Source organism: Euwallacea fornicatus, chromosome 2, assembly GCF_040115645.1.
Source record: "Euwallacea fornicatus isolate EFF26 chromosome 2, ASM4011564v1, whole genome shotgun sequence".
NCBI classification, from domain to species: domain Eukaryota; kingdom Metazoa; phylum Arthropoda; class Insecta; order Coleoptera; family Curculionidae; genus Euwallacea; species Euwallacea fornicatus.
Window position 1 is genome coordinate 3,152,646 of NC_089542.1, and position 15,147 is coordinate 3,167,792.

The 15,147-nt window shown below is 32.8% G+C and overlaps 3 protein-coding genes across 5 annotated transcripts in view; 1 reads left to right on the forward strand and 2 right to left on the reverse strand.

Annotated features, from left to right (window-relative positions):
* Trax (Translin associated factor X) overlaps window positions 1–15,147 on the reverse strand; it is a 36,221-nt gene that overhangs the window by 11,919 nt on the left and 9,155 nt on the right. The gene's annotated exons all lie outside the window — the stretch shown is intronic.
* Window positions 72–9,764, forward strand: LOC136350169 (Bardet-Biedl syndrome 4 protein-like). 2 transcript variants are annotated; one of them, XM_066301679.1, is made up of 10 exons: window positions 72–192; window positions 359–531; window positions 1,442–1,569; window positions 2,448–2,542; window positions 2,712–2,874; window positions 2,933–3,086; window positions 4,686–4,808; window positions 5,305–5,476; window positions 7,507–7,703; window positions 9,545–9,764. In XM_066301679.1, exons 1-10 carry the CDS (start codon window positions 147–149, stop codon window positions 9,719–9,721), a joined length of 1,428 nt encoding a protein of 475 aa, XP_066157776.1. In that variant the 5' UTR covers window positions 72–146; the 3' UTR covers window positions 9,722–9,764. The 2 variants fall into 2 exon arrangements, with proteins under 2 accessions (XP_066157776.1, XP_066157779.1); XM_066301682.1 differs by having other exon boundaries at window positions 1,457–1,569.
* Window positions 14,444–14,856, reverse strand: LOC136348713 (tigger transposable element-derived protein 4-like). Its single transcript, XM_066299809.1, has 2 exons — window positions 14,539–14,856; window positions 14,444–14,497 (listed from the first exon to the last, which is right to left on the reverse strand). The coding sequence occupies exons 1-2, from the start codon at window positions 14,854–14,856 to the stop codon at window positions 14,444–14,446; spliced, it is 372 nt and encodes a 123-aa protein (XP_066155906.1).

Consider the following 15,147-nt stretch of genomic DNA (forward strand, 5'->3'; position numbering starts at 1 on the left):
GATGAATACCGATTTTACCTACTTAGCCCAGTTGCTTCTGGCAACCTTATAATACAAACAGTATAAATAACCAGCTAATATTGCCCGAATTAAGTCAATATGTTGGAGGAAAATTCAATGTAATATCTCTAAAATAAAAAACAAAAATGCTTCAGAATGGTAAAGAGTACATCCAGCATACTTCTCATTTAGGTAAGTAGATATTCATTTATTAATCATGGTTCTGGATCACTTTAAGCCCCATAAAGGGTTACGTGCAGCTCTTAAGAACCACCTACGCCTCGTAACGAGTTGAAGCTTTGTAACGTTAAATTGCAATAATTTGGGATTAGCTTCTTTATTACGCATCTAATTTTAGGAAAAACGTCTATAAAAGATGCTGCTGAGAACTTAGAGCCAGCAGCGATGGAAAAGCTAAATTGGTTAATTCACTTACAGCACGTGCGAGGTGAAATTAATTCATGCAAGGATTTAATTAAGAATGAAATTGCTAGAAGCCAAGGAAAAAATGAGTATGTTTATTACAAACAGGTAATCTTGTTAAAACCCGAACTTTCAGCTGACTTTTGCATCAAGCGTTTCTTCTCCCACTAAAGCCCATATAGTTTTACCTGGATGACAATCCACGGAAACAAGGAAATCGACTAATACTCTGTATTTTTTCCAACGTTCTCATAGAAATTGTCCCATGAATGAAGTGGACAAAACTTTAATCCATTCGCCCTAAGGGGAATGGATTCCCGTTCAAGTATTGATTATAAATCAGAGATTATATTCCTGGAAGGTGGGGGAAATATTCTAATTATTTGCTGATGATAATTAATTAAATCTCATAATCTGAAATATCTTAAAACCTAAGCGACAGATTATTTGTTAAATAGTCTAAATTACTGTATCACCTTAGAAAATATAACTAAGTAAAATTATCCTCCTTAAGACCGGACTTTGTATTGAGATATGGTAACCGAATTTCGCTTGCAACTCCAGAAATTCCTTAATTTCCTAAGAATTTCCACAGCTTCTCAATTAGTTCAAGATAGCTAAGAAAACACAGTGGATTAAGATTTTCAACCCGTTATTTTCATGAGGATGTCCTGTAATTATGCAATTGTTTTGTCGTTTTGTATTCTACTTAAAGTCATTTTGCAACGCAATTAAATTTTATTTGCGTGTTTAACAAACACGGCTAGCAAATCTCTAATTTAGTATCCTTTACAAATCCAGTTATATTAAAGATACTGTTTAGCACAATACTGTCTTGAATTTTTTGAATATAAGTTTAACATTTTTTGGGCCTTCAGATATACAATAGGATTAAGTAAAGGCGGGATTTTTCGATTTTTGCCTCACTGAAATAGTTCATTTTTAGTATTTCTAACCTGATCAAAATAATGCTTTAATTTCCAAAACTTCCTGTAAAATGTAAATTTTCTTCTATTAGCTGCGATTTTTGCAGGGTATCTTACTAAAACAAGAAGGAAATGTTCAATTAGCCCTAGATACATTTCAGAAATGCCTGAAATTAAATCAGCAAAATATTTTGATACTCAGAGAAGTAGCCAAATGCTTGTAAGTAATTATGTTTTCATTATTTCTGTGAAGTTACCATCAGAACATATGAGAATTCTATATATATATACAATGATCGGGAGAAAGTATGCACCATATGGAACTTTTTTAAATTTGAATTTATCAACAAATTTTATTCTTGGTAGAAGTTTGAGCATTCCTGCAAACTCAAAACGCAGTTTACAAAAATTTGTATTTCTCATTTCATATGAGGGAGATTCGAAAATTATGAAAATATGTCATGACTAAAGTACCTTTATTTTTAGTTTTAGAAGAAACATGTATTATGAAAAGTCATTTAGAATGAAAAGATAATCCCAACAATGAAGTTTTAAGTTTTTATTTCATAGAACACTTTTTTGGAATTGTTCATAATTTGCGCCGTACAAATAGTATTATTTATATTTTTTAATTCTCTCTGAAACAAAATTGGCATATTAAATAAATTTGTTTTGTTTTCTATCGGTGACAAATCACGAAAAATTCCTAAAAGAGATTTTATGGAATAAAAAATTGAGACTATATTGTTAGATTTATGTTTTTATTCTCAAAAACTTTGCATAATACATGTTTCCTCGAAAAAAAAAAACGGTACTTTATTCCTGAGCTATTTTCATAATTTTCGAATCTCCCCCATATATACAAATTTTACATACTGCGTTTTGAATTTGCAGGAATGCACAAACTTTTACCAAAAATACAATTTTCTGATAAATTCAAATTAAAAAAATCCTATATGGTGCGTAATTTCTACCAGTCACTGCATGTGTCTGAGTGACGAGTACTTTTCAAAATTGGGAACACTAGATGAAGGATATTCTAGTTCCAGTTTCTTAGTGACTTAATGAGCCCTATAATGTTTATTACTTTTTCAACAGGTTTGAAATGGGAAGATTTCATCTGGCACTCAATGCATTTTTAGAGGCAGAACAACTCTCGAAAAACCCAGATTGGCAACTGTATTATTACACAGGTAAGTAGCGTCCGTAGCCCCATTTGTTATTTTCCTTCAGGAAAGTTCGAGTACAACTTTTTCCACTTTAAGTAAGAAAAAGGAGTCGTGGAGAAAAATATCGCAACACTTAACAATTCTCCAAAAACTCGTCATAACTTTGCAAGAAACGACTGACATTTTATTCCAGCACGGACGTATATGAAGCTGGGAAATTCCGAGAAGTCTGTCGAATACGCCCACAAAAGCGCTAAAGCTGGAAAACAAGAGGAATCTTATGCTTTGTTAATGAAGATTTTAATTTCTGTTCGCGATTTTCCTGCTGCTATTGTCGTGGCAAATACTGGAGTTGAGTTAGTTAATATGACCAAAGTTTTTAGGTTTCCCAGTAAAATTAAATATCACTTTCAGGGCATGTCCAGACAGCGTTACGTTATTAACAGAATCGGGATTGCTATATTTAAAGATCGGACAGTCGCAGTATGCTTTCGAGCGTCTTAGCCAGGCTCTGGCTCTGGATCAAACGTGTGCTAAGGCACTTTTGGGAATAGGATACATAACGCATGTAAGTGATTTAAGGGTTAAGGGTCGGACATTGCTGTTGAAGGATTGTAACGAACTCAAGGTTTTGTTGAAGAATCGCATGAACCAATGAAATTGTACTGATAATCTGTGAACTGTTAGGTTTTTGGTCAGATTAATTATGATATCACCGATTAATATCGATGGTAACCAGGATATTATGTGTCAGTCCTCCGATGATTTAATTTAAGTAAATGTTTGGTGCCACACAGCAGACGCTCGATTGTGAAAACACGCCATAATGGAAACATTGTGTTAATATAAATACTAAATTTATGCTACAGGGTGTTTTTTAATGGATGATAAAAAATAAAATGGGTGAATCACGGACTTATTTTAAGATAAAAACTTCAAATAAAAGCATGTCCTAAAATGCTTCCATTTTGACTTATAGGGTGTTGAATTTTTTTTTTCGATTTTCATTAATTTCTCTATTATTTGTAAATACAATTAATCAAAATTGGTAATAACAATAATTTTATCATTACGAACAAACTGAAATAACCATTGTTTAAAATGCTCAACAGGGAGTTTTAGTTTTTCTGTCGTCGTTCTTCATATTTTAAATCATGTTTTTTTTATGACATTTTTAGACTTTATTCATTAACTTCATTTAATCCCTTATATCTTTTATGAACTTTTTTGTCTTTTTACTTTTTTTATTAGGATAGTTTAAGAAATATTTGGAAAAATATACAACCATGTTCGCCCAGATTGACCTTAGGATGTGTAATAAAACGTGTAATAAATGTCTTCGATCTCCTGATCTAAACAGTTTAGATTTTTTTGCGTGGAAACATTTAAAAACTTTAGTATGTTCTATACCAGTGAACACTGAAGAATAGTTAAGAAGTCAAACTATAAATACTTGTCAAACTATTAGAAATACACCTGAATTTTTTTATAGACTACGGCAGTCCATGAGAAAAAAGGTAGAATCTTGTATTTAGTAGGAGGAGGATATTTTTAGCAATTACTTTGCTTATAAAATCAGTAATTTAAATTTTTGCAAATATCTCTTAAACTATTATTCTTGATAAAAAAAACTGAAGAAACAAAAAAGTTAATAAAAGCATAAGAGATTAAACGAAGTTTAAAAAAATTGAACTTCAACACCCTGTAAATCAAAATGGAAGCAATTTGGGACCTGCCTTTATATAAAGTTATTATCTTAAAATAGGCTCGTGATTCGCCCATTTAATTTTTTGCCATCCATTGAGAGACATGCTATATAGAATCAAGTGGAACGCAGGATAACCTAAACAATGTCTATGCTCCATGAGGTAAACAGCTCTAAGCGACGGTTAATTCCCGATTCCTGTAGGGAATTCGCCTCTGTGATAAAGCGTCCCTCACTGAGTCGATCAATTTTCATATTATAATGAGGAAATTGAATTAATTATTATCAATTTTAATGATGGGTGAAACATGAGCTCTTATCCATAAGAATATAGTTGAAATTAACAATATCGATGTTCATGAATCGGAAAAAGGTGACCTTTAAACTAATAAAATTGTGTTTGCCATTGATGAGTCTTTGTGGAATTTTCTGTCATATACTGTTACCATTCATCTTTCCTAGAAACACGACGAATATGATGTCGCTCTCAGTAAATATAAAATTGCTGTGCTGTATGAACCTGAATCCGTAGCTTTGTGGAATAACATAGGGATGTGTTTCTATGCGAAACAGAAATACATTGCGGTAAGATGACATATTCTCATACAACCTACCTACACAAATATCAGAGCGAAATAACATTAATTACACTTTACGTAGCTTCGACTAACACCTAGACCTTTATGAAGGCGGTTGTCGTCAAAGGAAAGGTTTTCTTAATAGTAAGATGAAATACAAAAAAATTCGAATTATTCATAATAATTCAACTTTCATATGTGTGGAACGGAGATCAGCGGACACCAAGGGCAATTATCTGGAAAATTATAATTCTTCTCAAAATAATTCCATAAATCTCTGTTACAAAACTTCCCCAATTATTAACCAACTTTCCCAGATGATAAAAAGTAAAAAGACATATCCACCTAATAAAACAATTGTTTTTACAACCTCGACTCAATTCGAAGTTTGTATTGTTTTCGTATAATATAGGTCAAATATTAATAACTTCTGCAATAAACACTGAGACACTAAAGACGAAGATTGATGCTGAGAATAACCAATTTAATCTCGTAATTTTCAGGCAGTTAGCTGCTTGAAGCGGGGTTTATGGTTGGCCCCATTGAACTGGAAACTTCTTTACAACTTAGGCTTAGTTCATTTGGCCACCGGCCAACCAGCTTCTGGATTTAACTTTGCTTGTGCCGCAGTTAATCTTCGTCCAGATTTAGGGGAGTGTTTCGCCCTTTTAGGCCGTAAGTACAAAGTTTTCTAAGAGATGAAAAAGCGAAGAAAAGCCAACAACAGAAACTATGAATATCGATTTTTCTGCAATAAATTTTTAAGCAACTCTGCCGAGTTATAAAACTAATAGAACTAATTGCAAAGGGATTAACTGAAGGGCTGTTCAGAGAGAATTTCAGTCAAAGCTTCATAGTGGAGTCTTCAACATAATCACTTTTGTTAAAATTAATTAGCCGCTGTCTCATGGCGCAACGTAAACCAAATTGGCTTATTGCAGTGGTTAGTTTAATGTGTTGGACTTAGAGAGATTAAGATGCACGAAAGATTGCGTCAGGAAGTCAAGAGGAAAAGTTTCGAGTGAGTAAGGACTCGTTTAACTTGTCTGGTAGATAATTATTATTTTCATTTCTTATCTCTATCTTTTAAGTCTTGTTTTGACAACTCCCCAATTGACAGTTTTTCAGAAATATTATGATCATCTGGCAAGAAGATTTTCATTCATGAAAATGCCTAAATATTATTTACCCGCGACACGATCATTTATATTTTTTCTAACCAAAATATTCATTTATCCAATCTCCTAACGTGCTTCTGAGAAGAAAATTATTACGAAATAACTAAAACCAACAGATCCTCCTTGGAACTGGACAGGGTCCTGCTTTGAAGGCCCCATTTAGCTGTATGGAATCATCCTCTTTGCCGTCACTTGAAGCAATATAAAATCTATACTGGATAAAAAAAATCCAAACAATTTGGAGATCCAGCTGAAAATAACACGAATTAAGTTAATGTATCGAATGGCAAAATCCAGGAATGCCACTGACCTTTAGGTGAATTAAAATTTTAAAAAGTCTATAAGAAAGATCATCGTAAACATGTCGAGCACGTAGAAGGTAAAGGAAATCAGGGGGCAAAATAACTACGGAAACATGGCCGTTGCGCTACAAAGACATTTATACAGAGTGTCCCTGAACTGTCTAGCTAAACTTCAAAAGGTGGTTTTATGCTTCTAATGCTATCAAAAATGTAAAGTAGAAAACTTCGTGAAATTCGGCCAACTTTGAGGAAATTTCATTTTTCGACGTTGGAAGGCTGGTGTTTTGTAATCTAAATACCCCTATATTTTCCTTCGCATTGCTATTAGAAAAATTCTAATAATATCGTTAAAGACTCGCTTAAATTTCTTATCTAAACAACCGTTGTCAGTTCGTCTTATTTATAGCTTGCTGACTTTTCAGAGACCTGAATCTAAAACTTTTTTATTTCCTTATTTTTATTAAATTTTAAAATCTCTTCTGCTCCAGAAGATTCCCCATCACCGGCCATTTTACACTTCAAACAAAACATCTACAACCATTTATGTGTATAACCACCTTCCGAAGTTTGGCCACGTAGTTGAGGGACAACTTGTAGAGAAATACACTATAAAAAATGAAAGACCAACCAGAATGTCGCAAACTACGAGCCCTTCCTGATATCACAGAATCAACAATTTGAAGAAATAAGATTTGGTATGGATGATACTGATAACTCTGACTCAGTTATTGACGATAATCCTCTCTTTAAATTAAATTATCTAGCATGGAGTAGAATAAAGCTAAGCCAAGGCTAAATAGGTTCTTTTTCAAGGGCCAGTTTTTCCATTGTCTCGGTTTCGATCTTGATATGCGCGACCGGAACTAAAACCGAAACCATAAGTGAAAACTCTCTAAAGTCTCGGTCACTAATAAACTATTTTTTTATCGCAATGTTTAAGGCGTGTTCTAAATTGAAGGCAAAATAAGAATTTTGGACCTTGCTAAGAATTTTAGGTAGATAATTTGTTTAATCATCACTAAAGATGATTAAAAATGAATTTTTAAAAGCTACAGTAAAGAAAGTGTCTTTTCAAACACATTCACATTATAGTATTTTTTTATTAGCTCGAAAAAAATAATTAGTTCCAACTTAAGATACAAGAAAACTTTCATAAACTTTTATCTCACTTCTTCCTCTTTTACACCTTCAGCTCTTTTGCAACATCGATTTTTTTTTCTTTTAGACACACTTTTTGAGCTAAAGGATACCGAAAATGCTTTAAGAGCAACAAAACAGGCACATAGTTTAGTACCTACAGATGCCACCTTCACGGCCAATACGGCTTTACTACTTCATTTGGCAGGTGCTCAAGCAGAGTACGAAGAATACATTAATAAATTTATGAAACTTTGCGAAGACGGACACACCATTTCACAAGAGGTACGTCAGGTTTCACGAGTCATAATTCATGAATCATAATTTTAAAGCGGGACTTGACAACAAACAAATCTTGGAAAAGGATTTAAATATGAGTTGTTTGGATAGTTCGCAGTTGATTTTTTTTTGTCTTTGGAACGATTTAGTGTCAGTATTGTTTTAAAATTAGCAATGAATCACAATAACTTAAACAAACCAACAAAAACGCACGTGTTATCTTTTAGTTCTCAATTTTCTATTAATAACTAAATTCTAATATAGACTCATTGCAATTAGTAATAAAAGGTTGTCTCTGCTGTACTCAGTATCCCATTATTTCGATCCTGACGTTAGAAGTTAGCGTCAAATTGAATGAGCGATTATAACATAATTAACTATCCCCAAAACTTTGCTCTGGAACAATAAATAAAAAACGGGTCTAATTACCCAAAGAAATTAAAAAAAGCTCTTGCAGCACGAACAGAGTAATTACCGAAAATGAAGCTCTTTATATGGTATCGTTTTCATTATTTTGTAGTACATCAGTGTTACTTCATCCTCCAGGTTTTACCCGTTCGCGATTTAAAAAAATTCAAACAATGAGTTAATCCTAAGTAACAATTACTCAATTGTCAATAGTATGGATTATGTCCTATAATTTCCTGTTTGTACGTAGTACGTACTTGATGATTTATTAGAGTCCTAGAACTGTAGGAGAGTCACTTCATGGTACTAAAAAATGTTTTATTATGTAAAGAAGCATTTTATGTGAGTATAATAAAACATCAAACAAAACAAACTAAACGAACAAATAGAGATATGGTAAATCTCTTTGAATCCCTCTCTTCCACGTTTTCCATTAGTCCGCTTTCAAAGATAACGGCAACTTTTTCTTTATAATTATGATTGCTTGCAAATTCTCTCCGGATATGAAATTACGTATTGCAACCTTTGTTATTGAAGATGCCTTAAATGCCTTATCATATTTATTCAGGGACTTTTATCCGCGTCTCAATTTCGTCAGTTTTTCGAAGTTTGAGATTATCGTCAGACACTTCTCATCAGCTACTACCCGAATGTATACCCCCAAATTGACTTAAAAAAGAAAAGCGATACGATTATGATGTCAATAGATTACTTTTTTTGTCAAATTTAGTTATAAACAGGTTTGTTAACTTTTGAAACCAATTTGAAAAGAATAATTCGGACTTTGTAACTCTTTAAACAAAAACATTTGTGCAAGATAGCCCAAATTATTGACACTCTGTATGCTCTGTTATGAATTAGTTCGAATGGGATTTCTTTTCTTAGCGAATTGTGCCGAGTGGAGTGGACTTGTCGGAATTGATTAACTGCTTATATTCCGTAGTAAAAGTTCTATATAATGTTCATTTTAAAAATAACTACCCCAAGCTTTTTTTATAGTACAACGTTGCAGAAAAATCTTGAAAATGTAGATTGGGACAGCTTCGATCTTAGACCACCCCTGGATATTTCTAATTTAGCGCAAAAAATACACAAAATTAGTTCTGTTTCCAGCTAGCTGATGGGGGCCGATATTAATTACCCCAAAAACGGCCGTGAGCGAAATTTTGATACTTTTATTTTAATAATCTTTCAGTTCTAAATAACTGAGGATTGCATGTAGAAAGAGCAAACTGTTCATAATAATTGCCTTAGTAAAGGGTTCTTATGTATTATTTCGATTTATTGATAATTCTCTTGAAGCAAAAGGTCTTTGTGCTACGCCCATTCGGTGAGCTCAGTTACCATACATTCCTAATAATATATATTTTTTTATTTGTAACATCGCTACCTGCATTTTATAGTTAATAAGGAAAATAAAATACAATAACTTGCATTAGGCCTCCAATCTTGTCGAGATCCTTAAGGCGAACATAACGTCCAATATCAACAACGACAAAATACCAGATGATCCAAAAGTCTCAAGCGAGGAACATGATTTTCTAGCACCCCAAGAGCATCCACAGGGCCAAGTCAATCAAGAAAATTCTAATGAGCTCCAGGATGATGAAGTTTAATTTGTAACCTACAAGTCAATATACCTATATCATTCTAATATTATATATTTTGATATTCTTAATTTTCCGAACCTACACAATGTCAACGTGGATATTATGGAATTTGCCAAATTGCGACCGGTAACATTGAGATCGCAATAAAGTAATGTGAAAAGGAATGCGACATGAGGCAAGCCGTTCAAAGGTTACGAAACTCGAAAATGCAAATAATTTCAAGCTATTATTTCAAAAACGCTTGAAACGGAGAATATGGTGTGGTGCTCAAAATGTGCTTAAAGTATTGAGATGATTCCAAAAATGGAAAAATTTACTGTTCCAGCTGAATATTCCATATTGCTAATAATTAAATAAAAATCAAACGTACCGTTAGAAATTTCAACCTCTTTTGAGACACCCTGTATATATTCCAAGTTTGAAAATATGTGCGGCACTTCTTTCTACAACTCTCATATTTAACCCCTTTATCTAACCCATCGCTAAAAGAAATATCCATTAATGACACACGAAACACTGTGTAGATACGCTTAATTATGCCTGGCCACAGCTAATTCTATTAACTACCTACACAGTTTTCCTCTGAAATATACTCCTCTCTAAATACTTAATTAAGCAGTATAGTGGGAAGTATGTCCAGCAGTAACTAGCACTGATTATCACCAGTATTTGATGTATGTATAGAGACCTTCATTTATGACCAGATTTTAGATATTTGGTTGCTCCGTTTTGGAGCTCCCAAACTCTTCAGATTTAATATAATAAATGTATTCTTTTTTAAATTCTTGGAATCACTACCAGGAGCTTAAAAATCACTTCATAGCGAATGACACCTTTAGGTGTACACTTCGCCGTAAATCTTACCAAAAGTTGAACGAAACCGCAAAGACTATGAACGAGTGAGGGTGCTGTGCGCGTTGTGATTGGTTTGATGCGGTCTTTACCACATGCCTCTGACCAATTACGGTACATGCGCTTGACACATGACCAACAGGTGTCTTGAAAATTTAATTTTGAACCGAGGTCCTAATGAAGTCAAGTCTTGATATCTCGGAATACATTCCAGGCCTACCCTGTTGAACGCGTGAAATCGAACACAACTGTGAAGCAGCAAATAGGTGTTTCCTACACGCAAAAAGTATATTTACTCCGCCCTGTGTAATGAAAAAAAAAATCAATTTTATTCTATACAAGTTTTTATTAAAAACGCTTATACAAGGTGTCCCGTAAATCTTTGACAATACTTCTGATGAAAGGTCCATCCTTAAGAAGTCAGAAAATGAAAAAATAGCATTAATGAAAATATCATGGATTTTGAGATATTTACACTTTTTTAAAAATCAGCAAAACCTAATATCACTTGATATTTCGTACTATCACTGTTACACCACTCCAAGTAGAGAAGCAAAATTACGAAAAAAGATACGGGACACTCTGTATATACAGAGTGTTTCCTAACTACGTGTAGAAGCTTTAAGAGCGTGATTCTGGATGCATTTCAAGTGGGAAATGTCGAATAAGCAAATTTCCGCAAGTGCTTACTTTTCAAAATACAGAGCGTCAAAATACACTGGAAAAAAAGGTTTTCTTAAATGTTCCCAATATGGCTGAAATTGCATTTTGGAATTTTAGCATGCGAATGTGTAATAAAAAACCCTATATTTACATGTGCTCAGATGTTTCCATGCAACAGTAGCGTACGCTTGTGATATCTTTATTCTATTTACAAGCGAAATGTGCGACTCTTCATTTGCCGTTAGTAATGAACGGCTTTTATTTTCTTTGTTCGATACAGAACCAAAAAAAATCACAGGAATGTTTTATTAATAATTGATCAGTGCATGATTTAGGTATTTCAAAATCAATTAATAAAAATAATTTCATTGAATACTATAAAAACTGTTGAAAATTACCATCATTACTTATAATAAAAGCTTGAGTCCTGCCACTTGAGCTACCATTTTAAACGTTAATAAAAAATGATATTTATATTATTTTTTATATCAATAAAAAATCCTATTTCAACCATATTGTAAATATTGACAGAAAATGTTTTCTTTTTGGTTAATTTAACACCCTGTATTGTGAAAACGAAACATTTCCAGACATTTGTTTATTAGACATTTTGTACAAGAAATGTATCTTTAATGCCCCTAAATTTTCTACACGGAGTTAGGAAACATCCTGTATATATTTGGTATTTAATCATAGCACATGCGCAGAAGTTTTCTATGGCAATGTGAAATACTGGCACTGGATAAATGAAAGCCGAAGACGATCATTGCGAACAGTGTTGTCTGTTCCAGGAAATATGTAGGAGCGAGTTGGGATATTGGGAGTTCGTGAGTTTAACTTGTTGCTTCTCCGGCGCGGCGTCTGCAGCGTTCTTCGGAGAATTTTGAAAGTGAGGTGAAAGTTCAACTTTTTGGGGTAAGCATGGCATTTTGTCGATAATTTTAGAACTGTTTATGACAACTTTTACCTAGTTGCTCAAGACGATTTAAAGTTATTTAAATATTCCTAAGAAAAGTGGAAACTCGCACTTAACACGTAATTATACAAACACTTAAAGAAACTGAACTTAAAGTAATTAATGTGCAACTTAAAGAAAACTTAACGAAAGTTAATTGGCTTCACCCCGCACATATAATTTTTCCACTTAAAACATTTTTTTATGCTCATTAAAGCGTTCCTATTAGGTATAAGTACTCTAATCTATAGATATACATATGTTCATCAATAGTGGCAAAAAAATTTATAATTCTAAATAAAACTATTTCACCAAATTTTGTCATAGTTACTGTACGGGATAAGCAAGTTGGCAACGCTGTTTGGTAACTTAAAAAAAAACATCGAAGAGTTCGATCACCATTCCGAGTACATCTTGTATTAAAGATATCTACGATGCAACAAAAATTAAATATAAAAATTAATTAAGTATATTACAAATTACGAACCTACTAATGATTTTTCTCAGAGAAGCTTACTGGATGTTTCCTGAGAAAGAGATGTAAAGTATCTTAGGTTACGCCTATGGATTTGTTCCTCTTCGATTACTTTCATAATGTATTTGCTTATGGAAACCTAATGATAATATTACAATAATCTGGAGTATTTGTTTATTTAGACACAACCACCATCTCTTTGTCCGATATGTCAAAGCCATTCAAATATATTCGTAATTAACTTCGACCTAACTCTAAGATCTGTTTAAACTACCAGCTACCCTTAATAATATGTTTTAGATAAATTCATATCATCAGTTATACGCCTATGGTTTCTCTTTAGTATAAGTAATTTTAACACCCTTCTAAACTCACTCAAATCCATTCAAAAATTCTTCTGTTATATTTACACGAAAAACCTCTGTATCATATTTTAACCCTAATTTCTATACTTGTGCTTTTGAAAGGTCTAATAAAGTGTTATATTTTTGATTGAGTATAATTATGCTGCATCGACACACTACCAAGATATTTAGTGAAAATCTGCGCATGATAAATTTAACAAAAAGTTTTCCCGACAACTGAGCGTTAGCACGTTCCTTTAAGGCATGCAAAATAATTCATTAATCATGACTATTAATGCATGGTCCTACAAATTTGATATGTGGGCCGTGTTTGCTTTTCGGGACTCACCAACCGCAGCGTTTTACATTCTTGTGATATTGATCGGTATTTATCAATAATGAACGTTTTCATTTTTTAGATTAAGAGGTTTCAATCTTGGTCGAAAGACAAAATACAGAGTAAGTAGAGTCACTTTTGAATTAATTCTGAACGTTGAACAGTTAATGTAAGTTTGTCGCTCTATTGAACGAGGTTTAATGAAGGCTATCATTCCCGATGGGAAAAAAACTTCTAAGGGTATAATACTGATTATATACGAGTACCGCAATATACTTTATCTACAGCTAAACAATTATACTTTCTGCAAATTTATGGGGAGTTTACCTGTATGCATTTTAACTTATCATTTCTTTTTAATACTTTTGTTGAACATAAGAATTTAAAAATTTTACCCTAAATATGATCATAGTCCAAGACCAAATATACCACAAGAAATCAACTACAATACAACTCGCTTAATACAAACACTTAAGGAACAGGCAAATTTACTCTCTATAAACGATCGTTTGTTTTAGGGGGGTCCATTATACTTCTAATATACTTGTATGTATATAGACCTATGTATATGTATGTATTCATACATATTGAATAGAGGGTATACTTTGAATAATTTTTTTTTATTTATAAAATAAAATGACAGATCACATTTAACCTTTAATAAAATAATAACGAAAACAATTTAACATGGTAAGTAAACATTAATGTATAAAAAATCAATTATTTTTGTTCGTTTTTGTTTCTATTTTCTAAAACATAATGTTGAATTTCTGTTTGAACAATGTTTGAAGCTTGAACCCATTTCGTGTCAACGTCGTAATAAATTGATGTACTTTAACCAATAAATCCAATTCAGTCCAAGCTGTGGGCATTGCGGTAAGGTCTTCTTCCTGATCATCAATCACATCAATTTGATCACCTTCTTCGACTTCGCATCTTGAAGAAACGATTTAGAAATTGGAAGGAATGCCATCAACCACTAAGTCATCATCTACCGATCAAAACTCATTTAAATCAACATTTGTAAACGATGTTACTGAATTATGCATTCTCCATTCTTCCATTTCAGTGTTATTTCTTGATTCTCATAATTGTTATAACATTATCCATTCAACAAGTGGCAATTCGTCTTCATCAAACTTATCTTATAATAAACCTGAATGTCTAAAACAATTTAAAATTGTTTATGCTGTCTACTTGCCGCCAGGCATTTATCAACATCATTATTGAATCTAGAACTGCAACTTTTACCAGTAAATTGTCATCTGCAGTACGAATAGATTTTACAAGAAATTGTTGGTTATAATGAACTTTTAAACACCGTATAATTTCTTGATTCATTGGTTGAAATGTGGCTGTTACATTCGGTGGTAGGAAAACAACTTCAATATTCCCCAACGTCAAAGACTTTGAATTAGCAAGACAAATGTGTATTAAACGCAAATTTTTCCAGCTAGTCTTGTATAATGCTTTGTCCCAATCATTCAGCCGGTTTTTAAATATTTTTACGATCATTCACGCTTGGCCGTTTGCAAAATAAGTCACAGGGTGATTCTTAACGTTAGTATTCTTGAAATGTCTGGGAGAAGCGGATTTACCAATAACAATATATTTTGTTCCTCCCTACTGTCCATATTTGAACAAAAACATTACATCTTTCTTCGGATGCTTTTGCTCCAAAGCAACATTCACTTTTGAAATTCAAAGCTTTATCTGGTGTTATTACGAAAAATAAACCCATTTCATCACCATTAAAAATGTCGCAGTCATTGTAATTTTGCCACAGATTAGCCCACACACAATTGG